Consider the following 26,777-nt stretch of genomic DNA (forward strand, 5'->3'; position numbering starts at 1 on the left):
GTTCTTAAAGAAAGATGCTCTCTTTGGTGGGATTTTAAGGAAATTTTTTTTTGGAGCTTTTACCAGACAATTTAACAATTGATTCTAAAGTGTACTGCCATCGAGTAAACAAATTGAGTAATATCATCAAACAGAAAAGGAGGCCAGAATTGATCAACAAAACAGGTGTAGTGTTTTACCATGATAATGTCAAATTTCACACAAGTTTGGTAACTCATCAGAAACTGTTATAACTTAGATGGGACCTGTTACCACACCAACCATATTTGCCAGATTGAGCACACTCAGATTATTACTTGTTCCACTCTATACAATTTTTTTTAACTGTAATACATTTACTTGAAATGACAATGTCAAAAATCACTTGGATCTGTTTTTTGTAAGCAACGATCAAAACTTTTATGAATGTGAAATCATGCTACCACCAGAAACGATGACAACAGGTATTTGACCAAAATGGTCGATATATAATTCAATAAAATATTTATTTATTATAAAAATATTGTGTTTTTTTTCCACGGAAAAAAACGAACTTACTTTCCAAACATCCCAATATATTAACTTTGTGAGAAGCATCCAATATATTTCTAAAATGCTCTCTGGTAGTTTTTATAAGGTTTAGAATTTATTTGAATAAAAATATGTAAAGCTCTATTACTGATTTAATTTGTGTAATAATAATAATATCTTTCAGGTGTCGTGATAGTCAGTCACGATGAACGTCTTATACGTGAAACAAACTGTCAACTTTGGATTATAGAAAGTCAAGATATAGATGAAATTGATGGCGACTTCGACGACTACCGAAGAGAATTATTGGAATCTTTAGGAGAAATCATAAATAACCCAAGTATAGCAGCCCAACAAGCTATGAAACAAAAATAGGAAACTAATTAGTTAAAAAAATAATTATATAATTTTTGGCTGGTTCCATAATCTTGTTATTTGTTACAGAAATAATATATTCACTCATTTCAAAAATTAATTCGTTTTATATTTCTTACCTGTCGAACCCATCACAATGTTATATTTTCTATTCCAATTTTTCTGTAAATGATATCAAAAGGAATTACAAACTGTTGCAGATATCATGGCAATAAATTATTTTTTGGTATTTATGAAGTTTTTAACAATGAACTATTTGCTTAAGATCGAGACAAAATAAAAATTACAGTTTGATAAAGAATGAATCGTGGACTGCTTCTGTTGATAAAACTTTATAAATTTTCAACATTGAAAAATTTCTAAATATGTTCATTTCAGCACCAATATTATCTGTTTATTTTTCAGTATAAATAAGGTAAATAATACAGTTATTGGCCTCTTAAGGATATTTTTATTTTAAAGAATTCTTTGACATAACAGAGACTAAACAGTGAAATATACTTACTGGTGAATTTGTCTTTTTATAGCTTTTCTGCTGCCAATATTTACAAATTACAAATACCAATTGTTTAATCCGGAATGTGCCTTGTTTTACGAAAATGCTAAATTTTATATTATTGGCTGCTTTACTGTAGTAATTGGCCTATTTCATGACACATTAATTGTTTCTATTTTTTTATAAGGATACAGACAACCTAATACAAATTGATTGTATTTATTGAAACATTATATATCTACAGTCGACCCCCCGACCTCGACTGTAGTAACACTGTTGATAATTCTGTTTTATATGGATTCCATGTTGTACGAGTCACTTAGATTTTACAAATACGTGAGCCATTCACTGCCCGGCACGTGTATTTTACAAATACATGTGCCGGGCTATGATTATAACAGTGTTATAGGGGGGTCGACTGTATATTAAAATAATGATCTTTATGCTTCAGCTAAGTTATACACTCATCTGCTTCTTCATTAATATCTTCCCATAATATTTGTGTAAAAAAAAAAAATATAGGTTTTATTTTAAAAAATAAAAAACTTCTGCGAGTTCCATAAACATGGTTATTGGCCACCTCGTTAATATCTGCAAAATTTACAGTAAAGGAATTATTAAAATACACTACTACACTCACAAATAGTAACAGATAGAAACTAGAAATTTGCATGCAGTTTTGTTTTTTCGGTTTCTTATCAGTCCTGATGGATTCCCTTTTTCAATCTCCTCCATAATCGAACTTGGGAGAGGTACTATAGTTCATGAGAGTTTAAAGCTTCATAAAATAATTTTATGTATGTAGTGAGAACTAATAATTGTTCATGAAATGGTGTATTAAAATAAAATATTTAAATAGATTTATACATTATCAGACGAGAATATCTACAATTATTAAATTAAATATTACATATAACAATGTATAATTAACTGATTATTGTTACAAAATTTTGTTTCCTCACAGATAATATATTCAGATACAAGACTTTGCACAGTATAGATTAATGTTATAATCAAAATATGTATGTATGTATATATATTAATGGCAGAAGTTATCCAATTTCATATATGTGAAGCAATTGTTAGGTGCCATGGAGTTGCTGCCCACTGCTGGCAATCTGATGCAGGTTTCTCCAAACTGTTCTATCTTCTACCACATATGACAGTTCATGCAAGAATCGGTTACCTCCTTTATCTGGTCTAGCCATCTGGTTCTTTGTTGGCCCTTCCTGTGCCTTTCCTCTCTTCCCAAGCATATCTTTTTTTTTCTCCAGTCCTTTATGAACAAGCATCAAGTGGTCAAAGTAGGCCACACTTTGCTTCAGAAGCATGCTTTTAAGCAACAGGGCAGGCTTGATGGCTTTCAGATCAGTTTTCTTTGCTCCATGGCATCCCAAGGAGTCTTCTCTGCACTCAGAGTTCAAATGCATCTAGTTTTTCCTCTCGTGCTTCCTAAGTGTGTATCTTTCAGACCCTACATAACAATAGGGAATACAAGGGATCTAACTAGTCTGATCTTGGCTTTAGTGGTTACATCCTTACATGAAGTTGTGGCATGGCTTTTTTCCCAGTAAAATTCACCAAACACTAGACTATAGTAAAACAATAGACTATGTTAAATACAAATCTTTAGTGGGATTTTTAACAGAGAAAAATACTGTAGCAAATGGTGGGTTATTCCACATCTAATTGAACAGTCCATCGTTTGTGACAGTATTTTTTGTTAAGAATTGCGCTGTATTTAAATTTGTGTTTAAGGTGGTCTATTGTTTTAATTGTGTTAAAATTTACCCATAAGTCATGGCATTAAGATTACAACAGAATATTACAATTACAAAGAACAATATAACATTACTCATTCATATCATACTTAATTCAACAATAGAATAAGCCGTGGTTTTTAAATAATCGGTTTTAAATTTTCAAAACTTTAGTAAAAGCATAAAATATTTAAATTACAGGTGAATTTTTTCACAATCGGTTTATCATCATCAGCTGACGTAACTTATTGAGACAAATTTAAAAACCAGATATTTCATATATAAATGTTTGTCCAAAGTGTTTAAAGTTAGATAAAAATTTCACATTTTAAATTTAGTTGCAGGAAATTGATAGTAATTTTTTCCGTTACCGTCGATACACGCGAAAACCTGTCGACTTAATTCACTTGTGATGTATAGTTATAAACACTGCCCCACCATCTGTTGAAAGTGACTCAAACGTTTTAGTATTCGCTTATTACATTTTTCCTCAGTTTATGTTAGTGTTTCGATCGGATTTTAAACACGAAACCAACCGAAAAACAATGGAATTATCATTTTATATTCAGGTTAGTGACGTCCAGTTGTTTTAAAACAGGAAATTTTGGTGTTTATTTTTTTTTAAATAATCCAGAAATTTATTCAAGTGCAAGAAGGATCCAAATTTGTATTTTATTGTCAAATTGAAGCCGGCCATAATCCTATAGTAGGATCCAGAAATTTATTCAAAATATAAAATAAATTTGTTTTGGTTTCGTTTAAAACTACTACTAATTAAATTCCAAACGAAGTGTTTTCTGTATTGTCGACAGTTAAGCAATAACACCAGCTAATTGTCTCGTAGATTTTACCGTAAACGTGTTTTAAAATTTGCACCCTAGATTAATATTAAACAATCGATGATTAACGGTGTAAAATACAATTATTAGCAGCCAAATTAGTGTTCACCTATTTACCACAATGGTAAATAGGCTTACGACAAAAATAGGTGCCAGAAATTTAAGATTAGTCGGGAAAAAATAAAAGGAATTTATTCTATCCGTAGTCACTGATTAGAAATTATGTTTATGACGAAACAAACAGGCAAAACTGGCGGGCAGATTGATTCGATAAGAAGACGCATCAGTATTTTCTACTTTATTATATAAATAAAAACTTTACGACTAGTTATATTAATTAAAAGGAACGTCACACGTGGTTTTACAAGGCTATCTCTTGTCGTTTAACGTATACAATGATTATTATTATACCTGCTATGTCCACCATTGGTGGAGTGGACAAAACCATTGAACGGGTTCGCGCCTGGCCACGTGGTTTTCGGATTTATTACACTAATACCTAAATAGGGGTCAGTTTTCCATAAAAGACACTTCGTGGGCTTTCTCCTCGTCAGGTGGCGCCAACTAAGTACTAATTAGTAATTAAAATATCTCTAATAACAGATGGCGCCACACACCGTTTTTAATTTTGAGCTAGTGTCGTAGTGTTTTTTTTCTTAAATAGATTTTATCATAATTCAAAAAAATTATTTCCTTTAAAGCTTATGTCGTCGCTATTTTTTATTACGTTATATAAATTTTATATCTTACCATAATTTAAAATTATCGGATTTCCTTCCTGGTGCCCTTAACCTCCGGTTCGAGTGCCAGGAAAGTCGAGGAAGAGCCATTGCCAGCTTTACTTATACAAAAATAAAAAGAAAATAAAATATTTTAAATTAAAAACACGGATTTAAAATACAAAACAATTATTTTCTGAACAACTTTTTTGCGAAATTAAAATTTATGCAACCAAAGTTTTGTTTAAAAAATGGTAATGTCAATTAGTAAGTTAAGCAATTTCATTTACAAATGAATTAGGAGTAACAATTAAAAAATAAATAAGCGAAGCATCTCAATTTAGATTTACGAACGTTAATCATCGAGTGAGGAACATCGTCATGGCCCAATCTAATCTCCAAGGATATCTTTTACTAAAGTCTTCGGGTGGTAGGTACCGAAAAATTTCTCAGTAGTGTCTTTGATACTGTATTAGTGTGGTAAGGTTGTGTGTTAAATTAGGATTAAGCATTTTGAAGCCTCCAAGGAAACTTTGGCTGGTTTATCGAAATGAAAACTGCCAACTTTTTTGCTATAAAAATGAGTTTGGGAGCGAAAATGGATGCAAGGCTCCATTGGAGATTATTAACCTTCAAAAGGCGGCCATAACGCCACACGCCGAAGAAAATAATCGATTTATTATTTAGTAAGTTCCTTTTAATATTAATACAAGATTTTATCCTTAGATTACATTTGGATTAATATAAAAAATAATAATTTGTGCTTAATTTTAGCTCCGAACAGAAAGAATATCACTTATTCGCGGATGATTACGAATCCATGATGCGATGGATTATCGACTTGCAGGTGGGTCCTACATCCAAAATCAACACAAGTAATAATTTATAGAGCAGAAAAGTCGATTTTTTTTCTTCAATTTCTTCTTAAATCAGAGGAGGAGAGACGAATGGAACAATCAATTCAACACGGCACCCATTCGCTCGGATTACGAAGATACCAATTTTGAAAACAGAAACGAAATGCTACCGGTTAATTAAGTAATTATCGACATTTTAAGCTGAAATTACAATGATTTTATAATTTATATTAAATTTTAGAACAAAGAAGAAATGCAAATTGTACTTCACAATACCAAAAGAGCGGAAGAAAGATGTGAAATTAGAGCGAATTTTTGCTTTTCGGATTACTCAACTGGTCAACTTGGCTCCTATAAATTCAACAGTAAGTTGTGATTCGCACGTACGTTTTTTGTAATGTTGAGTGGGTTACCTGTACTATTTTGGGTATCCATTTGTTTGGAAAGAAGTAAAGTAGGACGAGGAAACTAGTCATGTGAGATTATCGTAAATATATATCAAAATTCTTAAACCGAAAATATGTATAAAGAGTAATTTACCAGCGGAACCGATAACTTGGCACAATAACAGGCTTAATTTAAAGAAATTTGTTAATTGCGTTCTAGAAATAATAAAACTTGATTAATCTTAACCAGGAGGCAGCATGGCCGAGCGGTTAAGATGACAGCTTACCGCTCTAGAACGAAAAATCGAATCTCGACGGGCCGAAAACCTAGGAGGAGTGAAAACTTTGTTGTCATGTTTAATTTAATATTTTACAGATTAAAATTATTATAGTAAAAGTATTTTAATTTTTACTGACGTACGTAAGTGAAATTCTTTAGAAAGCACTTCATCAACTTCGTTACCTCAAGAGGAAGACGACGACATAACATCAGATGAAAGGCAAAGAACAAATTCAGCCCCCGAAGCCCAAACAGAAACAATACCGAAAGTATTGGAGGAATCAAACATCAATTATTTTCATCCCGAAGAAGAATGCGATGGGTTCGTACGAAATGCGTTTTTCTAGTCCTTAATTATAATACAATTTTAATAAAAAAAATTACTTTGACAGTTCGATTTCTAGCGATTCTGCCGTCTGCACCAGCGATTATCACAGTGTCAAGATCCAAGAAATGGAAGCAGAAATGAGGTCGATCCTATCGTATTTATTTATTTATTTATTTAAAAATTAGAATTTTAACAAGTGGTTTCGTCGTTAGGATGACTCATAAAATACTATCTGAAGCGTTATGCCGCGAAGCCGCTTACAAATCGACAATGGAAAGATTGGAGGATTTGGTGGAAGAGCTGGAAGATAGAATGTCCCGTTTGCAAGGTGGAGTGGGATTTTGGAGGTAAAATTATAGTTTAGACGATGAAAAGGTATTAAATAGTGTTTTCTGATGACCTTCTCCGCTGTTTTCTCTATAACACGGTAAAGTATTGCAATCGTGCCAAGTTTTATCCTTCAAGTTCTTTGCAAATCTCGAAGTTTTGAAACCTCCCGAACCCAAAAAAGTAAAGAAGAAAAAATTCGCGCGATAGTGGGATCTGGTTTAATAAAAATTTTAAAGTTATTTATAATAAAATGATGTGCTATACACACTTTTAACTTTGTGCTGATGTGTATTAATGTTTCATAAACATAAATATTTTATGCCGGAAAGGTCATGTAACGCGTTGTTGGATTTTTTTAGATATCTTTCCGGAGATAGGACTTTGGTGAATTTCCGAAAATTAGAAGAAAAATGCCAAATTTTAAAAAATCACAACATATTCTTAAATGATGAAATTCTCAAATTAATTAGAATGTTACAACAAGAGCAATTTCGTTTTCAAACCAAAGAAGTGTAAGTTATTATTTTAATAATTTAAATATGCTTTATTACATATCTATTTTAATCTATTATTTTGTTTAATTTTTAAAATAATTTTATAAATTCAAAATTTAAAGTCTTCATTTTAATATCATTCGCATTAAAAAATTTCTAGTCAAATTCAAGATATAAAAAACCAAATAGAACAGATGAAAAGAGATTACGTTTTCCTATTCCTGTCATCGATTCGAATTTTTTACGGAGATGGACCCGAAACTACCGAAGTTTATTTGTACGGCGGATCCAGGGTTCGAGTTTTTTTTTTCTAATTTTTCTAAATACAGTAGTACTGTAATAATAACAGATGGCAGCACTGCGGACGTTAATTTTAGTGCTGCCATCTGTTATTAACCTCGGCAATTTCTAAATTTCTCTGGAAATTTTTACTGTTACAGCATAAAGTAAGAGTGTTATCTTTACTAGAAGAAGCGAGAAAATTAAATAAAGATTTACCCACTTACGATTGGTAATACGAGAAATTAAGGTTTATATTTTTAAAAAATCATTTTTTGGGGGGAGTAAAAATACTTTTTTTTTTTAGTTTAATTAAGCCCTGTTACGTTGACCCTATGGGATTCGAGTACTGTTTTACTGAAGAAAGCGTCGTCTTACATTATATTTGCTCCTTGCTGTATACTCATTATAGTAAACAGCTTCGATCGTACGAAAAACACGTCAATGCCTGGAATAAATATTGCAAGCAAGACGAAAAACTATACATAAAAGTAATAAATAATTCGGGTACTGTTTCATATTTTATTAACTGTGTTGCAATATAATGTATTTGATTTTTAATGCAGAAGGAAGTAAAATTTCTGGTCAGGAAAGGAGTTCCGGATCACTTAAGGAAAACTGTTTGGAGACAATTTTATAGGGATAAAGTTCAAGATGTCATGAAAGAAAAGGGGCCCTACTATTATAAAACTTTAGTAAACACTGTAACAGAGTCGCAGGCGAGTAAATATAAAGGACACTATGGAATTAATTTACACTTTTCTGTCCTTTAACTTAACTGTACTTTTTTATTTAGGTTATTTTGTACCATAACAGACAAATTGCTTTGGATTTATTACGTACTATGCCCAATAATATACGTTTTTCTACACCGAAATCTGAGGGTGTAATTCATTTTTTGTTCTTAATTTTTAGAGTAAGAAGCGAGTAATGTATGCACTTAATTTTAAAAAAATATTCTGTATATTTTAGGTTATTAAACTGGAGGAAGTATTGCTGGCCTTTTGCCTTCATAACCCTTATCTAGGATATTGCCAGGGGATGAATTTTTTAGTTGGGATGTGTTTACTGATATTTGAACCCGAAGATGCATTCTGGTAATTTTACTATTGAAAATGAAAGCTCGTTTCTTCATATATTTAACGAAAATGTAATTTCTGAAGAGAATCTTGAATTTTTTCAGGTGTTTGGTGGCGATAACGGAAAAATTTTTTCCTGTTACTTACTTCGATCAGAGTTTAATCGGTGCACAGGCCGATCAGGAAGTTTTGAAAGATTTAATTAAAGAAAAATTACCGAATTTATACCGTCACCTCTCGACTTTGGATATCGATCTTCGTACCGTAACACTTAACTGGTTCATGTCGATATTCTTCGATTGTGTACCATTTGAGGTAATGACGACACAATTATATATTCTATACAGTAAATATACTTAATTATTTTATTAATTAAAATATTTCCTAAATACAATATGTACATTACTATTTCACAATGATCGTATTTACGAGGAATGTATACAAGCAACTTATATACAACGTAATCACAATGGGCTGTACACTCTAGGATAAGGTTAGGGATGATTAAATCCCACGAGGTTTTTTTTAATGTAAAAAAATGTTAATAAATTATCAAATGTTTTGAGATAAACCTTCGATATTTAAATGTCCATTTTACAATTTTTTCGTATTTTAATGGCGAAGGTAAATCCTATTGCATGATTAAACATTACTTGTTTGGCACTCATAAATAAAAAAGACGGGACGATAGAGGTAGAACCTGTTACCTTCTCGGCCTTATCTTCATTTCCACTTTCTTTAGTTGGATCCATTCGTGACTGTCGATGTCGTACCAAGTCAGTCCGATTTTATATTTGCCATTAATGTTGACAAATTGACAGTGATTATACCACCATCCGCTAGAGTAATACATGGCGCAGTTGGTGTTACTAGCGTCGTTATCTCTGTCGGAGGTGCTGAACTCCATGCTGTTATGATACTCTAATGCGTTACTGGCGTTACCGCTGTATGCACCGATGGCTAATCTGTAACCGTCGTGTTCGCTCATAACCAGGAACATGTTATACTGGGCGTATTTGTAACGGCCGAACATATCCCACATGTCGATACGAAGAGTGTAATTGTCGCTGCTTGTCATTAAGTGAAGCGCTTCGTTTCCTATCCAGTACTCGTTTTCTGCATCTCCAAATCCCTCTTTGTACGCATCCCACTTGCGATCGAATTGGACCTCCCCGTTTTGTCGTTTCTGTATAATTGTCCACTGTCCTCCGTCAGTTTTCGTATCACAGAACACTTCTTTCGGATCCGATAGCCCAGGGATGTGGATCAGATTCACTTTACTCTCTTTGCTCTCGACCGAGGAGCAATCTGAATTTAAAAATTAATCGTAATTAGTTTACATAAATTTAAATTATGATTAAATTCGTTACATTAGTGTAATGTAATATGTAATTACCTCTGGGAAGTCTTCGAACGAACTTCTTAATCTGCTTCTCCAAATTCTCTTCTCTCTGCTCGACAGATGGCAGCAGGGAATTAACCTTTTCTACTTCCTCCGTTAATGCTTTCTGCTGATTCTTCCATTGATTTGTAGCATCCGTGTCGACTTTCAGGCGAAGTTCTGCATAAACTCGATCGATTCTTCCTTCCAACGTCTTAACTCGATTTTGTAGCAGTTCCGACTTCAGAGTTTTGCACGATTGCAAAGTGTGATTCAGCAGTTCCGTCTGAAGCAAAGTTAATTCGATATGGTTCCTTTGACTTTGCAGCTGGTTCAGAGACATGTCTTTTTTTAACATTTTCAACATGTCCCGGTGGTTCGACTGTTCTTGTCGAATCACCTGGAAGGAAGACTGGATCTGTGCCACGTTAAATTCTAATTTGGACACTTCTTTCTGAAGCTCTCCTATGTTATTTCCGTATTCTCCTTCGATAGTTTCCAGCGCTTCGAACAGTTGCATGGTGGACGAATGCAACTTATCTACTCCACCCGCCGTCTCGGTCATGTTAATTATGGCGGCGCTGTTTTTCCCTGTCGTGTCTTCCATTTTGTTTACACTCTCCAACACTTCTCCGACTTGACGTCTGAGAATTCCTTGTTCTGTTTGCAGAGATCTCGATTGGCTCTTCAGATGGTCCGAATTTTTCTTCAACTGTTCCACCGTCATGTTTAAGTTTTTATAATTGGTCCGCAGGGAATTCATTTCCTTCTCGTTAGCAATTTGGCTTCTTTCTAAACTTCTCAAGATTTCCTTCATCTTCGATAACTCGGACTTTATGTGTCTGTGGTGTCTGTGACGGTGCATGTTTTCTTCTAAAATTAATTCAAAATTATAAATGATTAGCCCACGGGAAATATAATATTTATTATATTTATAATAAATATAAATTCGTATATACTAACACTTACCATGCCCATTATACTCGTGCTCCTCACCCATTTTATAAAATTCGATTTCGTTATTCTAAAGGAAACAAAAGGGAATAAATTTACTTAAAATAATCGAATATATTATTATTGTGTTTGGAATTTTCAAACAAGTTTAAGTAGAGACGACTTACCTTTTTGTTCAGCACCTTTTGCCTCATTGAATCCAGGTCCTCCACCTGAAAAACAACAGATGGCCAACGTAAAAATCGGGACAATCGAATGTCTACTTGATGTATATACAAAGTTACTTAAGGCATTTCAAGGTGAACCGTAACACATTTACTCGATTTAAAAATATTTCACGATTCATTTAGTTATAATTTACATTTTCCTTTAATTTCGACCCCTTTTTTTAAAACTACTCAAATGCATAAAAGGGGGAGGGAGTTTGTAATTTCGTACAAGCGTGCCTCCGAGTGCAGATATCAGAGGGGCACTTTGGAGCGAATTTTAAAGCGAACGGGTTGCAATAAAAATATAAAATTTAGTCTCTCGGTGCCGATATTAAATATTCTTTGGCACATTTTCTTAGCGGGGAGTCCTCGATAGAGACAATCAGACCCGATAGGGACTTGTGCCAAGTTTAGTTGCACGAAAGCAAGTAACAGTTGAGGCCAAGCCCCAGGGCTAAATTCCGTTCTGCACCTGTCGTTTTTACAGTAGCTATTCTCGATCGACGTGTATACGTCGAAAAAAGAGGAATTTCTAGGACCGCGTAAAATATATATAATAAACTAAGGAAAAAATTATCTATTTTTACGACGCGTCATTATAAAAATCTATAAGTTAAATTATTTTTTAGTTACCTGCTGGTCTAAGCGCTGATTGTTCAGTGCCAATCTCTGCATTATCTCTCTCAGCTCGGCAGCATCTTGTTTCAGTTGGATTAAACCCGCGTTTTCTCTTTCCTGGGAAGCAACCATCTGATCGTAATCTCTTCTGAGAGCTCGAAAGTCCGATTTCAACAGTTCCAGATTGGAATCGAACTTCTGAAGTTGGTTCAAACCACTGGAGACGTTGAGAACTGCCGCCACTTCTCTTATTTCGGATCTCAGCTCGTCTACTTTCCTCTGAAGCCATTTAGTAGTGATTTGGGTAGTCCTCAGCTGTCCGAAAACCACGTTGCTCTCCTCTTGTCTGGCTTGTAGAGTGGAAACTTCTTGTCTGAGATGCTGTAGCTGATTTCTCAGAGTGGTAGTTTCGGTTCTGATATCGGTTACGTCGGCACTCCCTCTGGTTACTGGAGATTTAACAATTTCACTAAGGCTACGTTTCAATTCCTTCAACTGTAATTCCAAATTTTCCAGTCCGTCGTTAGGCGACTTGGCACTTAGTAACTTCTCTAATTGCCTAATTGTTTCTTGGTCTTCCGCGTGTTCCTTTTGTAGTACGGTCAACTGGCTCTGCAAGTCGTTGACCAAACGGGCTAACTGCCTGGTGTTGCCGCTACCATCGGCCGAAATAATCGTCCAAACAGCCAAGCTGGATATTACGTACAACCACCTCAACATCCTTTCGCGCTCTTTCATACTAACTGGTCCGGTCAGTCGGTCTCGTTCCTTATATAGCGGAAAGGAGATGGTCGACAGCTGCCTGATGATGCCCCAGCTGGAGGCACGTGGCTAGCAGATGCTTCTGCTCTCCCTGCGCGTGCCTGGCTGCCGATCTGGATTGGAACTCCTCCCCTTTCTTAGCAGTTTCCGAACTAGTCTAAAGAATAGAAATTAACTGTTGTCAATAGTACTCTGCACGTATAATACGGGTTCTTATCTAAAGTAAGCGCTCGTCCGCTAACCTTTCCGGCTCGATAAATCGGATACGAGTAATTATAATAAAATTTCCTACGTAATGATTTAAATAGCCGAATTTTTTTTCCTGATAAAAACGAATGCTCCTAATGAATGCGCGCATTCATCGGGAGCGTTAATTGACGATTACACAATATCTACGCTGAGTTTTATTGAAAAATAGACAATTAAAACGAACTTCCTTCAGACCAAGGATATAGATATTCGTAGATAACCACAGTATTTGTCAAGGGCTGCTGGTACCCTTAGCTTCGTTCAACCAAGGTCAATCGCTCTTAGTGGCAGGTGTGCGCCAGCTCTTGCATTCAGCGACAGCCTGCCTCTGAAGTCAGTTTTTTCCTATCTGAGGCACGCGACAGTTAAGTCTTCGACTAGATAAAGCATCTTAAAAGCGGATCTGTTTAAAAAACATGCATGAAATTTGCATTATTGCAAGTTGATGCGCATATTTCACCTCCGACAATGTCCCCGGTCGTAGAATAAATCACAGTTTTACTCTGTTAAGAACGTTACTAACTGTCGATGGAATTAAACGATAAAATTAGATATCGAAGGAGGGGTGCGCGGTTTCTTATATACAATTCATAGACTGTATTTAATAATCAATTAGAATTGATAAAATCCGATTAAAGTAAAAAATAGATGTAACACGGGAAATCTTAAGAGGTTTAGATGTAAGAAATGAGGATAAATAATCCAATCTTAGGCATGGTTCTCCTCCCTGTTTTCGTGTTAATGTGATAGGTATATAAAAATACTCGTTGGGTCAGTTTTTTTGGCAAGTTTTGGCTTTCATTCATTTCTAGACTACTCGTTAAGAAGCACCGCTTAATTTACTAAAGATAAAAAAGAATTTCGCAGATGCCACGTTGTAAAAATCCTTACTGAAGATGCGAATTTTTGATAATTTTCGCGTACGGGGGAAGGGTGTTGTTTTTCTTTAATCTCCGTCTGAGCCGCCAAATAGTTTTACGCTGGGATATCGAATTTTCCGAGATGCAAATGCGGCAGACTGAGCCAAAAACCGATACGTTGATTGGGTTGGATGTGTGGCCGCAGATGGTAACGCGGTCCAAGTTTAAAAATGTTTTACAATGCAGTTTGGAACGGTTGTCGAGGGGGCGACTCAACAATGAGGCGCGTGTCCCAGTCACGTGGCTATTATGACGTCACGGCCAGCTGGAGTCGGAGCGGAGAACAAATTGTAATCTTGAGGAGGGGTGTTGAGGCAGCTGCCGTCCAGGTGGTGTGGCTGCTTTTGTCTGGTTTTTGTGGCTCCGGTTCGTTCGCCTTATCTGAAGAAATAACAAGAGGGTGAACTAAAAAAACTAGACAGGGAAATACGATTGTTTTTGGCGTGCGTAGATACATAGTAATAGAAAGGTCGTTGCATGTTCCTTTGCATGATACGAACCAGTAGAATATTTTATCAAAATCTTTTCGTTAATTGAATTCCTCGTTTCTTTTTCCTTCCCCCCGTTCCTATTGTTTGTGTTCGTTACACTTCCTCTCCGTCCCGCCACACCACAAACATCGGAATACTCGCGATTTATATTCGTACGGAGCTTCGAACTCGCTACATTGTTTCCAATGCCGAACAAATTATCTACTTGGCCGAGATGAGTTATTGCTGGTGGCATCCGAGCGAGCAACTCGAAAAACGCAAGCCACTTTAAAAAGTTTTCCCGAAGAAAAAATATCTATGAATATTATTATTTCTAAATAAACTGTCAAGTCAGCTGAAATGTTCCTTACCGATGTTACTTGGAGATTTGCTGCGAAAATCGATCGAAATTCCAATATATATAGAAGTAGGTAGGTGCGAGGTTGTCCACTCGAAACAAACGAGAAACGAAATCGCTAATGTAGGGGAAAAAACGAATACACGTCAAATAACTAGTGTGATTATTTATTTTACTTTCAGCTTTCATTGCAGACCTTGACAACTGAATTCTTGATATCCTTGAATAGTTATATCACAGATGATATCGTTAGACGTTGTCTAATTGTAAAGTAACAAGCGTACATTTATGTAATTATAAGAAGGATGCGTACCCAGAGAGCGTTAATTATTAAAAAATCTCTAGAATTATTTCACTTAAGTCAGGAAATTACTCATTTAAAAATGTTCGTTTTGTAACCGGTCTACTCGGTTGTTATCTTTTTTTTTTAATAACTCGACGAGGTAGTTACGCTTTATTAAAAGAACTCTACACGACCACTCGTGTTCGGTGCAAACAAATAAGAAGATTCTTTGGAAACTATCAACTGGCAAGCACATATATTAAATTTAACAAGGCCGTACAACGATTTCTTTGTAAAGGGAAATCTCTCTCGGATACTTGAATAGCTTGGAACATGCGTTGTCTATGCGGTATAGTGTATCGTCTGCGTTCTCTATCAAAGGATAATATGATCGTTGGGGGATCTGGTGGACACGTGGCAACTAGGACAATGCCAGATGGTCGCTCCACCTGCCCCCTTATGGGGAGTATAAAGAGACCAGGTGGTTCGTGCTCTATCTACAGTAAATACCAGCCTTTCAACTTCCTACTAGCTCGCCATCCCTTCTGACCAATTGAGAAATTTGTTTGTTAACTGCAGCAATTTTAATAAAATAAAATAAACACGAGGTAATTTTTCTCGGCTCTAACACTAAAAAAGTAAAATAAATAAATAAATCGGTTAAGATTCGGAGATATGTCCGTATTACGTATTACTTCGGTTAAACGTAACGACGAAGTTGCGTAATAACGAGGGTCGCTTTTCTAGGATAAACAGGAAATAAATGAGTTTAAATTCGACATCTGCTCTTACACATCAGATTATCTTCGGAGGCAGATGTCTTTCAATTGGTTTCCAACCCTTGCCATCAGGGGGAAAATTCCGACAGTTCTTGCCAACGTTACAAGTTTGCTTCGTATCTGAACCAGAAATCACACCTGCCATCCCTTACGGGTAAAAACAGATGCTATCTACTCCACTACACTCGTATACTATACTCTACGTGTAAAAATAAACGTGTTAATTTTATTTTGGTTAATTGTTAAACGCGCGTGTATCCATCAATTAGCTGGTGTCCCGTTGAGAACTGTCAAAGTACAAATCACAACATATAATTGGCTTTCCCGTATGAGTAGGTGCACTTAATGAAGAAAACTTTAAAAATAATTAAATAAGATTAATTTAATTAGGTAAATTAGTGTACAAAATCTAATTGTTTATCCGAAAACACAGTTTATTTATTTATTCTGGCATTTCTAGTAAGGCGATAACCTTTAACATTTCGATCCTTGTTACGGTAACCTTCAATGCGTTTCTAATGAAGGTTATCGTACCAAAGGTTAACTTACGAGGGGCCATTTTATCTAAAATTGACAAATTATATGTCCGACGAATCATTAATAAGTAGCTCGAATTTGTTTTCGTTTTTTTTTACCACGTTCTTTCGTCTACACGTCTATTTGTTTAATGATCTTCTTTACACCATTAAAATAATTGTTTAAATACCTTCATGAATAAAATTCCACTTAGATTTGACTTATTTAGAAATGATTTTTAATGCCAGAATTATTTTCTATATATTTTTTTCTATTTTAATTCGAGGGGACATCGAATTTCGCCGCCATCTTTCTGATAAAAATATGAAAAGAAAATTAATGGACTTTTTAATTATTTTTATACTTTTTTAAATTCAAAGAAGTAAATTTTATGCGAGAATTCAATTAAATCGAATAAAGAATTTAAAACAAAATTTATTTATTTATTTTAATGGTAATAAAGTCGGCCATCTTGCATCTTCCTTAGGGCATGGAAGAGTGAAATTCCGAGATGATGGTTGCATCGAAATAATAAAAATAACTACGAGCGGTGGTTAATGCTGTCAAACCATTATTCAAATGAACGTTATTTTTTAGCCTGGTTTTACTTTCCTTAATAATAATGCTGTAAAACCTTAAGTGGCAGACTTCTCCAACATTAAAAAGTCTGCGTGCTTTTTATATTTATTACTTGTGGATTCAAACGATTCATTTTGACTTGTTATCGCTATTACATCTTACATTCGTAATGCTTTTTGAAATGTTTTTATGTCTAATGATTCCGGTTAAATTCATGAAAATTTTTGTAGAATTTAGTGTAATTCTTAATAAAGTTCGATGTAAACTTGAATTTTACCAAGGGCTTTTGAATTTCTTCCATGGACTTTTCTAAGGAATTGAACTTTTGGATTTTTTCTTGGACTTTTCCAAGGGACTTTGACTTTCTTCAAATTTTAGGACATTTTTTTAGAATTTTTTCTCCATTCTTAAGATTCCAAAGGTATTGATTTTTTATCCCATTATTCTCTGTGGTCCAGTTTCGATTTGAGTATCATTTTTCAAGTTTGTATAAAACATGACTAGAATTTATTTTGGAAGCAGCTGGTTATATATCTGTTATTCTCTCGAGTTCTGGTCCTTGAACTGTGTTTCTACTGTTCTTCAGAATATTTATGAATTGTCTCCAGGAAAAAAAAAGAAGTGTTCGCTTCGTGTTACATCTCTTATCAACGCCAAATTTTCCATCGAATGCTGAAAAAAATCACACTTCAACACCCGAAATAACGTTAAGTTTTGAAAGTAGCTGCATCAATTAATATTAATTAAGATTTAAATAAAAAATAAGGCTATATTTCAATGTCAGTAAAAAATATATCATTATTTTTAATTATTGCGGAAGTCTAATTATCGCAGAAGATACAAACACACATACTTTAATGCATACAAACTACGCATACGTATATGTAACCTATAAGTTATATTATATAGAAAATTATATATTTATAGAGGGCCTGCTCAGACGTCGGTTTTTCGGGCTTCAGAGGGGCCCCGGGCTTTCAGATTTCAAAGAAAATTTGATTTAGAAAAATTCCTGTTTGTAAATATCTTATTTTAAGGCCCCAATAGTTACTTTTCCCGAGGCCCCGCAAAACCTCCAGCCGGACTTGTATATATTTTGTATCAATATATTGTCGGTTATATTGATGTGGCGGAGGAATTCTATTGTAATAGGACACTTCCTAATTGTAAATAAAATAAATAAATAATAAATTAAAATTTTTAGAAGAAAAACATCAAATTATAAGAAATAAGGCTTTTTTTTTCTCGTTAAATATTATTCGTTTTACAGAGGAATGATGCGACATTTTTAATGATTTTTCTGTACAGTAAATCATTAGATTTTAGAAAGGAGTGAGAATGATAGACAATATCCCGAAGGCAAAGAGTTAAGTAGGAATTCTTTGATTTAAATACTCTTCACAGATTGTCGTTAGAGCACTTCATTTATTATTCATCCCTCTGTTAATCTTGGTTGCATGTCACAATAGCGACAGTCAAAGTTCCGCTCGATTTCTAATTCAGATTAATAAGCTTAGTTTTACTAATGAATTCTCTGGGGACATCATCAAAATCCGTTTACAAAGGCTATAATCAGATTAGATTTTAGTAAAAAATTTACATTTAAACACCACATTAATTCACTATTATGCCATTATGCAAGATTACTATTTTATAATTAAATTTTACTGTTGAAATGAAAATTTACTGCACATTAAAACTGTGATGCCAATGGTTAAACACAAGAAGGAATTTATTAATATTGTAATTATACATGTTGTGTACCATTGTAGTGATTGCAATACGTAATAAATAGAATTAAACGATAAGAAAAAAATGAGGGTACAATCTTTTTGTCAAAGGTATAGAGAGCGACTCATTAATTTCATTCTCCATCACCATTTGTAGTGGGCCATTTATAGGTGTCCACTTATACAGCAATTTCCGGTAGACTTCACGCCTGATATGCGCCAGCCTAAGATTAGGGTTAAGTGGTTGTACTTGCCATCTGGAAGTGGGCCTCATTTTGCTCCATATTATCCAGCTGGACAACTCGTGTGTGGAGGATACGCTGACGAGAGCAAGGGTCATTAGGTACAAAGATTGCTGTAACTATCACACAGATGGTTTGGTAAACTAAAACTAAGATACCGATCGATCGGACCGATACAGTCTATCTTTTTTAGATATAATAAAACGAAATTATTCGATATTTTAACTTTTTTTTTTCTATTTAGAAGCACTCTTCTATTCACTAGATGTCTAAAAAACATTATAATCATTTCATTTACACGTAATTAATCAAGAGCAATGCGTAAAGATCTCAGAGCCGGATCTAAAAGTGCCATCTGGATCTGAGTCGAAACGGGCCATTAAAATGTCTCCCATAGAACAATAATAGACAGTACGTAACCTTAAAAGACCCCTATCAATTTGCCACTATTTTTATAGTCCTTTTTTACAATGTTGGAGGCATCATTAAAAGCGCCCTACACCACTACTAAAATATATAGTGTATTGCCAGTCTATCCAACTATCGAATTCCTAAATTTATTTTTCGAATTTTTGAGGATTTTTTTTTTTTTTTGTAAAGAAGAGTCGACTATAGTAAAAAATTTTTCAAATTTATTTCGTTTATTTACGTCCATTGCCACCATTGTTTGGGACAATTGAAACTAGTGTCCGATTTGTTATGTTAATTTCGAATTTGCATCTATGGATTCGAATAATTTTACGTATTTGCATAACCGTTTAAGAACTAAACAACTTATAAAATTTCTTAAAATTTGTTATAAGATTTTGGTTTAAAAGAAATATAAATTGGCAGAATGATTAATGGATCATTTTCCTAAAAAATGCAATTTTGAGGGGGAAAAAAATTCCCTTTAAATCCGTTTTACCGTTTCCATTTAATCAATCATTTTTTCATTTTTTTTTATTTTTATTTTTCGACGATTCAATTTATATGAATATATTCGAATAATACGTGAAAAATTTGCATACATTTTAATAGATATTTTTCTCCTAAAAATTTAACGCAGTGTAAATCTGATAAGAGCAAATCTAATTAAGTTCCTCCACGTTAAAAAAAAAAATAAATACATTAAAACTAGCTGGACACGGTCGTGTTTACTTATGTACAAAGATACAAAAATGAAGGCGCGGTAATAAATTATTATTAATTCAAAATTTACATTAAGATACTGTACTTTATTGAAGTCGCAAATGACTTACTAATTTACGACAACGGCGGCCATTATATCGTTTCCTTCTCGTTTCATTAAATATTTGAATACAGTCCACGAGATTTAATTACTATAAATCTCAGTTAAGGATGACGATTTACACACGTATTTAACTGTAAATGTTAGCGTAAATAATTCATTTTGCAGCTCTCAACTCTTTTAATTAATATTACCCGATAAATTTGCATACATTAGCATAATTTGCGTAACCACCCGTGGCGTTAATGTGTGCTTTCTTTCACTGTATCTCTGTTAATTATCAGACAATTAAACAACCGTACGTATCCGTAATACTCTATACACCAGCAGTGGCCCTACCTTGTCACGATAGAAGCCATAAACTGCATCCTATTTTATACAAAATCTATATACAGTAGGACTTAATAAGAGTCTAAAAGAGCCTCGTGCGGCTTGCGAGCTAGTTTGGCCACGTGGTATATACCAAACACACGCACTATTAGTAGAGATAGATGAATTTAGATTAATTATTAATTCTGATGTGTTATTCTAGACTTTACTTCGTATCTGGGATTGCTTCTTATTGGAGGGGCCCAAAGTGCTGTTCCGTTTCACCTTAGCCATACTCAAGATGCAAGAAGAAGCCATTCTCAAGAAGAAAGACACAGTTTCTGTTATGAGACAATTGAAGGCGTGCGCAAAATTCTGTTACAACGTCGACGATTTGGTAAAGGTAAATTTGCGATCGATTAATATTACACAACGCCGATTCTTTTCATTAAGTTAGCAATTACTTGCCCGTCTTCGAGATTCTATCGTATATAATTATATCCGGTGTTAATGGTTGTGGTCGCGTGATGTTTTCGGTAAAAGATTACCCCACGCTGATCACGTGACTTCAAAAGACTACAAGACATTCATAGCGCCATCTAGTAAGGTATTTTAAAATTATAGATGACATTTCTAGAATAACACCAGTGAATTTTTACTTTTAATTTGTTATTATTATTTTTTTTTTTACATTAAAAATAAACTTAAAAATTTTTATAGAATTAATATAAATTGTATGTGAAGAAGGAATGAATGAATGAGTGGAGAGATGATCATAAAATCTTCAAGGACAAATCTTCCGTCATGTGGAATGCATTTTAATGTTAACCTTGGCAGAACGATAACATCTTAATAAAATTGTATTGTGCTAATATGCAGAGGTTAATAAACGAAAAAGTTAATTACCGTATTTTTCGATTTATAAGTCGCAACCTCTCATTAAGTTCATCCGAAATTTCTAGGAGCAGTTTTTAGGTCAGAACAAATTAAATGTACCCATTTTATGGGGTACGAAATTCCTTTGGATTGATTGGTGTAGGATTAATTATAATCATTTGTAAAGAAATTATACATTTATTCGGGCCTGTGTAGAGATTTTTTAATCGTTAGAGAGATGAAAGTTTAAAATTTAATTTGAAATATGTTATTTAATGTGAACATATTAATAATCAAAAATACACTATATTATTTTATAATTAATTAATATTTATTTATGTATAGTACATTATATATGCGTTAGTGTATCAATCTAAATATCGACGTTGTTATCATCATCATCATCATCAACCATCCCATTTTCCTTCTGTGATAGGGAAAAGGGATGAATGATGAATAATAACGGGATGAATGCTGGAGGGGTGGATGATGAGCGAATGGATGACGGAGAGATGGGTGATGGAGGGATGGATGCTGGAGATATGGATGATGGAGGGGTGAATGATGGAGGATGGATGATGAAGGGATGGGCGATGAAAAGATGGAAAATGGAGGGATGGATGATGGAGAGATGGATAATGAAAGGATGGATGATGAGAATTTATCTCCTCATTTAACTGCAACTCCTTTAAATCTTTTCCAAATGTTAATTCTCAACCTGTTTTTTGCCTCCTTCTCTTCTACTTCTCTCAGAACATAAATATTGTAAACAAATAAATTTTTATGATATATATAAAATAAACAAGATTCAGTACTTTTAGATATATATAAATACATACTATACTATTAATTTTATTTTTTCTCATTAATTTTTAGTAGCTCTTAATCATGATACATTGATCGAGTTATATAATTTATAGTAAACACCGTATTTAAAATAGATTTATATTTGTATTCGAAATTTATTTTAAAAGTAATATATCACTACGTACGAAACTTTAAATATTAAACACAAATATTTTTCAGAAAGCTCAAATAAAAAAGACATTAGCGTGGTCAGAATTTACTTGAAGTAAATTCAAGTTCTCTGCCTCAAGTAAATTCTGGCTACTCTAATTTTCATTTGTATACAGTTCGAACCTCCAAACAACGACCACCTCCGAACGACGGTCACGTTCCTGTCTGTAGCCGTTCTTCGGGGGTTGATGATTGATTGATAAGCGAAATTTAAAAAAAAAAAAAACTTCTCTATCAAAGAATAATTTGAAGTACGTTTTGAAGAAATTTATAATGAGAAACCTGTCTAAAACAGTTTCACAGTAAATGGAAAACTTACCTAAACGAACCTTTACCTTTTCACATTTAGTATAATTCGTTACGTAGAAAGGACAAGAATACAGTAAGACCTGTGTAAACCGGAATCGCACAGTACCTGGTATCTTTTCCGTTTTAAACAGGTTTTTTTTGTTGAATTTGTTATCCAGAAGCTAATTTATTGTCTCGATTTTCTAACTGCCAGGTTGTGAAAGCATTATTTATTATTTATTTATTTATTTTTCAGGTGGCCTTCGAAGATTTCCATCCATTTCCAAGAAGATCTGACTTAGCGACTAAACAAACTTATTATGCAAAACTGTTAAAAGATAGCTCGAAAAAAAGAGAAAGGAGGAGAAAATCCTTTGCAGATATGGTATAATTAAGCATAAAATTAGTGTGTTTACCATTTAAAAAATTAAATAAGTAAGTAATTTAATTAGTATAATTGTTTTTTTAAGCTTCCTGAAATGATGATCGATTGGAAATTAAGTGCGACCAGCAGGCCTTGCATCGATTGTGCTACCGTATACGATAACAGTTAGGTTAATTGCAATTTTGTATAAATATTTGTGTGTTTAGAACACAGAAATATTGCTAAAATTTCGTATTTTTCTACGTCCAGACAAACTGTGGTTGGCGTATTGTCACACCAACGGTTCTCAGATTGTTAAAATCAATGCGGAAGATTGCATCATGTATAAATTAAACATAGAGGTAAAGGGGCGATTTTATTATTAATTATTCTTCTAACCGAATAAATATTTAAAAAATGTGATATTTTAGTGTGAATCCCGCATTATATGTATGCACTCTGCAACATCGGACATCTTGCTTCTGGGTACAGTCTCGAACGTGGTACAGATGTACGATAACAAAAATGGGTTAGTATTTGTGTAAACCCGTGTAAAATTTAATCACTTCTAATTATATGCCAAGGAATTATGTGTAAAAATAAAAGAAATTTTTCTAATTTTATAGGAGATTATTATCGGAAGTGAAATTAAATGATTCCGTCCTTTGTTTACACTACCAAAATAAAGAGGAAGTTAATGTAATATATGCGGGCCTCGCCGACGGTACGTTAGGTGTGATCGAGGTAAATTGCTTAATTTGAGTAAATTAAATTTTTAATAAAGATTATTTTATGGCACTCGTTCTCTCGAGTGCCGTAAAATATTCAATATCTGTAATTTTTGTTTTATTATTTAATTAAAATTTGCCATATTGGATAGACTTATACAGTACTTCTACAATATTAGATAATTTGAGTTTAAATTTGATCTAATTTAAGAATGAAAAGATAAAAATGATGCCCACCTCTGGCCGAGCTGGCACCACTAGGTCGTGGGTTCGCATCAATCCTGGCTGACCACGTAGAGTTTAACGGGTGTTTTCACGTGCGTAACACCTAAATAGGGTCCAGTTTCTATAGACAGTGCTGACGGAAGGCTTCCCCCCTTGACAGATAGCCAACGTGTCGCGTTGCCTCATCCCTATTCACATATAAATAGATAATGAAATTAATAGTCGCTTAGATATATTTATTAAAGAAAATAGATGTTTAGAATTTAACAAATAATTTTTTATATTATTTTTTCTTCCCATTTGCAGAATATTTATGAAACAGGGAAGAAGAAAGAAGTATTTTACATAAGTATAGGTTCTAGTCCCGTTTCGTGTCTCTTGGAATTAGACTGGAGACTTTTATGTGCGTGTGGAAATCGTATATTCATCCTCAATTCCAGGTTATTTTATTATTAATAATAACTATTAAAAATTGCAATATTGAAGAATATTAATTGCATAATTAAATCGCCGCATACTTATTATTTCAAACGCAGAACGTTGGATACTTTGAACCAATTACAAATTACATGCAATGATATGGATCACATTTCGAATTTAGTGTGGAATGGGGATAACATTTGGACTTCAGTCAGAGGATCCTCCATATTGCACGTTTGGGACTCTCATACACTAGCGTGCAAACTTATCTTTGACGTCAAACATAATCGGCCCACGTGTCACTCTTCTAAGGTAAGTGCATTTTTAATGCTACGTTATTTAATTCTTTTCCTTTGAATATTTAAAAAATTATTTACAAGTTTAGAAATTTTAGGAAGACGATTCGTTTCTTCAGCCCACGCATATAAATGCCATTCTTCCTATCGATAATGGGGTCATTGTTGGCACTTCTGATGGATCGTTATTAATATATGACGTAGAGAAGAAAATGTCGCGAAGTATTAGTTACACAGGATCCTCAATTTACGAATCGGTTGGAGAAAACATTGAGGTTTGTCCGTAAATTAAATACTTAGTTGGCTTTCAGTAAGGGAATTTCTATTGAATGGCGAATTAATTTGCATTTAGGAGGAGGCAGGACCTCTAGATAGACCCGAAAATTTTAGAATTACAAGTGAAATTTCGTTGCCTTTCGACGTAACCGAAAATGATATCGATCAAGAATTAACGATTACTCTGCAACCAAGAGGTGAATCAGCTCCTCCACGATTAGGAGAGGGTCTGCAAACATCTCGAGAGCTCTCAGAAAATTCTCTAATCTTAGAATTAGAAAATTACAAAAATAAACCGAGGCAATTAGATGATGCGGAAAATAAAAGCATTTCCTCAGTCAATTTGCGTCAAGGATGCGGATTTTATGCGGTTCGAGACAATAAAACTGATCTAGCGGAATGTAAATCGCTTTCGTTAGCAAACAAAAGCGATCTTGTAAGTCCTAGTTTAGGTTTATAAAGGTTTATAAAATGACAGAAGGAATATAAAATGCCATTATTTTCATTTTTCTGTAGGTAATTGAAGGAAAAGAGATAAGCTTTCAGCCTGCTAATTTAACTCCAGCAGTCAGTTTGGTTTCGTTTAATAGCATTGATTATCTCTATTGTCTCGAACTTGTAATAAAGGAGAAAATTAAAATTGGAGATAAACCGATTAAATGCCTTCTGGACGTCAAGTAAGGATCCAAATTTTAAAATATAATTATCTAATTTTTAAACTTTTTATTCACTTATTTCCTTTGGTTTAGATGCAACAACGAAGTAAATTTTATATCGTGTGCTGGTCTTTACGGAGAGGAGGATGCAGTGATGAAGTGGAGCAGAGAAGGAAAGGTAATTTTTTTAGTTTGGTTTTTCTCTTCCTTCAACTTGTTTATTTTGTGCTTATCTCTTATCTTCTCAGATGCTGTGGACAGGCAAACAAATATTAGACATTTGTCCAATTACACCCAAGCAATCTTCGCTTTCAGATCAGAAAATGTTCAGCAACAGTATGGTGGGTGCAGCTGGTTCATCTTTTATAAAAACCAGGAAAAAGTCGATGGCCGAGAAAATCGAATTAAGCGGAATCAACAAAGTACAAACGTTGTTTTCAAGTTACCTGGAAAATAAAAAATAGAATATAAATATATATATTAAACATTTATGTATCTTGTTAAAGTGAGAGAGAAAGGAACAAAATTGAAATAAAAAATTTAATCGGTTTTAAATTATTAATTCATTCAGAAAAGAATTCTTTTTGTGGAGTTAAATGTAATAATTTAGTGTTTAAAAAGTTTCAAACATTTATTTTTAATATTTATTATTTTAAATTACGGTAAAACCACTGATTATAAAATAATTTAATGTAAAATAAAGAAGTTTCAAAGATAAATTGTGGATTTATTGATTAACAGGGACCTTTCCCATTTAGGAAAAAAAAATTTTCTCTCTACGCCATTCAGTATTATTTATATTACACACGTGCAACGGCCTCCTACATAATTTTTGAAAATGTCTACCCTAAATTTGTTTGAGGGGAAAAAAATATGTCAAATCTCTAATATATTTTTTATATTTGCAGAGTTTTATCCACCACGAAGAGGTCGATACTGATTCCATTGTGAAGCCTGGTGTAGTGTATAGCACGGTGTACGCTACACCATGCTTTACAATGGGATCAGTATACATTAATTAACACATATCCATAGATTTTACAAAGAAAACTACAAGAAAAATCAATTTTTTAAAATTTAGTTTCGTGATTTTGTCCGATATCAAAATGAAACATAAATAAATCGAAATATTTCGAGGATTAGATTATTTGTATAAGGCAAAACACACGTGGGCGATCTACCAAGTGAGGAATGCTTCCTCTCTGTGGGCCTTTTTTGACACCATAGGAAGAAGGCCGCTATTTATGCCCTCTTCTATGGGACCCTATTTAGTTGTTACTAACGTGAAGAAAGTCCATGTGTTGGCCAG

The 26,777-nt window shown here is 33.7% G+C and overlaps 3 protein-coding genes across 3 annotated transcripts in view; 2 read left to right on the forward strand and 1 right to left on the reverse strand.

The window, feature by feature from the left end:
- The window catches only part of LOC111613831 (ATP-binding cassette sub-family F member 1-like), a 34,217-nt gene extending 33,099 nt beyond the window's left edge, over positions 1–1,118 (forward strand). The window contains exon 17 of the mRNA XM_023355182.1: positions 695–1,118. Within this exon, the coding sequence (XP_023210950.1) occupies positions 695–885 (191 nt within the window). The 3' untranslated portion in view covers positions 886–1,118. The remainder of the gene's footprint in view (positions 1–694) is intronic.
- A 209-nt stretch (positions 1,119–1,327) lies between these two features.
- Positions 1,328–26,011, forward strand: LOC111613829. Its single transcript, XM_023355180.1, has 30 exons — positions 1,328–3,710; positions 5,044–5,129; positions 5,202–5,385; positions 5,474–5,546; positions 5,633–5,728; positions 5,798–5,921; positions 6,382–6,544; positions 6,615–6,692; positions 6,763–6,897; positions 7,240–7,392; positions 7,535–7,667; positions 7,815–7,885; positions 7,961–8,144; positions 8,220–8,372; positions 8,450–8,539; positions 8,626–8,750; positions 8,837–9,047; positions 20,546–20,725; positions 22,760–22,888; positions 22,974–23,052; positions 23,138–23,229; positions 23,299–23,396; positions 23,494–23,611; positions 24,127–24,260; positions 24,357–24,552; positions 24,635–24,811; positions 24,889–25,248; positions 25,329–25,489; positions 25,562–25,646; positions 25,717–26,011. The coding sequence occupies exons 2-30, from the start codon at positions 5,081–5,083 to the stop codon at positions 25,930–25,932; spliced, it is 4,047 nt and encodes a 1,348-aa protein (XP_023210948.1). The 5' UTR covers positions 1,328–3,710; positions 5,044–5,080; the 3' UTR covers positions 25,933–26,011.
- On the reverse strand, positions 9,068–14,763 carry LOC111613830 (protein scabrous-like). Its single transcript, XM_023355181.1, has 6 exons — positions 14,667–14,763; positions 11,910–12,813; positions 11,235–11,279; positions 11,083–11,137; positions 10,129–10,986; positions 9,068–10,040 (listed from the first exon to the last, which is right to left on the reverse strand). The coding sequence occupies exons 2-6, from the start codon at positions 12,630–12,632 to the stop codon at positions 9,436–9,438; spliced, it is 2,286 nt and encodes a 761-aa protein (XP_023210949.1). The 5' UTR covers positions 12,633–12,813; positions 14,667–14,763; the 3' UTR covers positions 9,068–9,435.
- Positions 26,012–26,777: the final 766 nt, after the last annotated feature.

Source organism: Centruroides sculpturatus, unplaced genomic scaffold (assembly GCF_000671375.1).
Source record: "Centruroides sculpturatus isolate CEXI.00-Female unplaced genomic scaffold, Cexi_2.0 scaffold2010, whole genome shotgun sequence".
Lineage (NCBI taxonomy): Eukaryota > Metazoa > Arthropoda > Arachnida > Scorpiones > Buthidae > Centruroides > Centruroides sculpturatus.

Coding starts and splice junctions, on each gene's coding strand:
- LOC111613829 (XM_023355180.1), top strand. CDS start 5,081: ATGGCCCAATCTAATCTCCAAGGATATCTTTTACTAAAGTCTTCGGGT. Junction 6,545..6,614: donor CCCGAAGAAGAATGCGATGG/GTTCGTACGAAA, acceptor TTACTTTGACAG/TTCGATTTCTAGCGATTCTG. Junction 7,886..7,960: donor GATTTACCCACTTACGATTG/GTAATACGAGAA, acceptor TTTTTTTTTTAG/TTTAATTAAGCCCTGTTACG.
- LOC111613830 (XM_023355181.1), bottom strand. CDS start 12,632: ATGAAAGAGCGCGAAAGGATGTTGAGGTGGTTGTACGTAATATCCAGC. Junction 11,280..11,909: donor ATCAGCGCTTAGACCAGCAG/GTAACTAAAAAA, acceptor GTTGTTTTTCAG/GTGGAGGACCTGGATTCAAT. Junction 10,041..10,128: donor CGTTCGAAGACTTCCCAGAG/GTAATTACATAT, acceptor TTTTAAATTCAG/ATTGCTCCTCGGTCGAGAGC.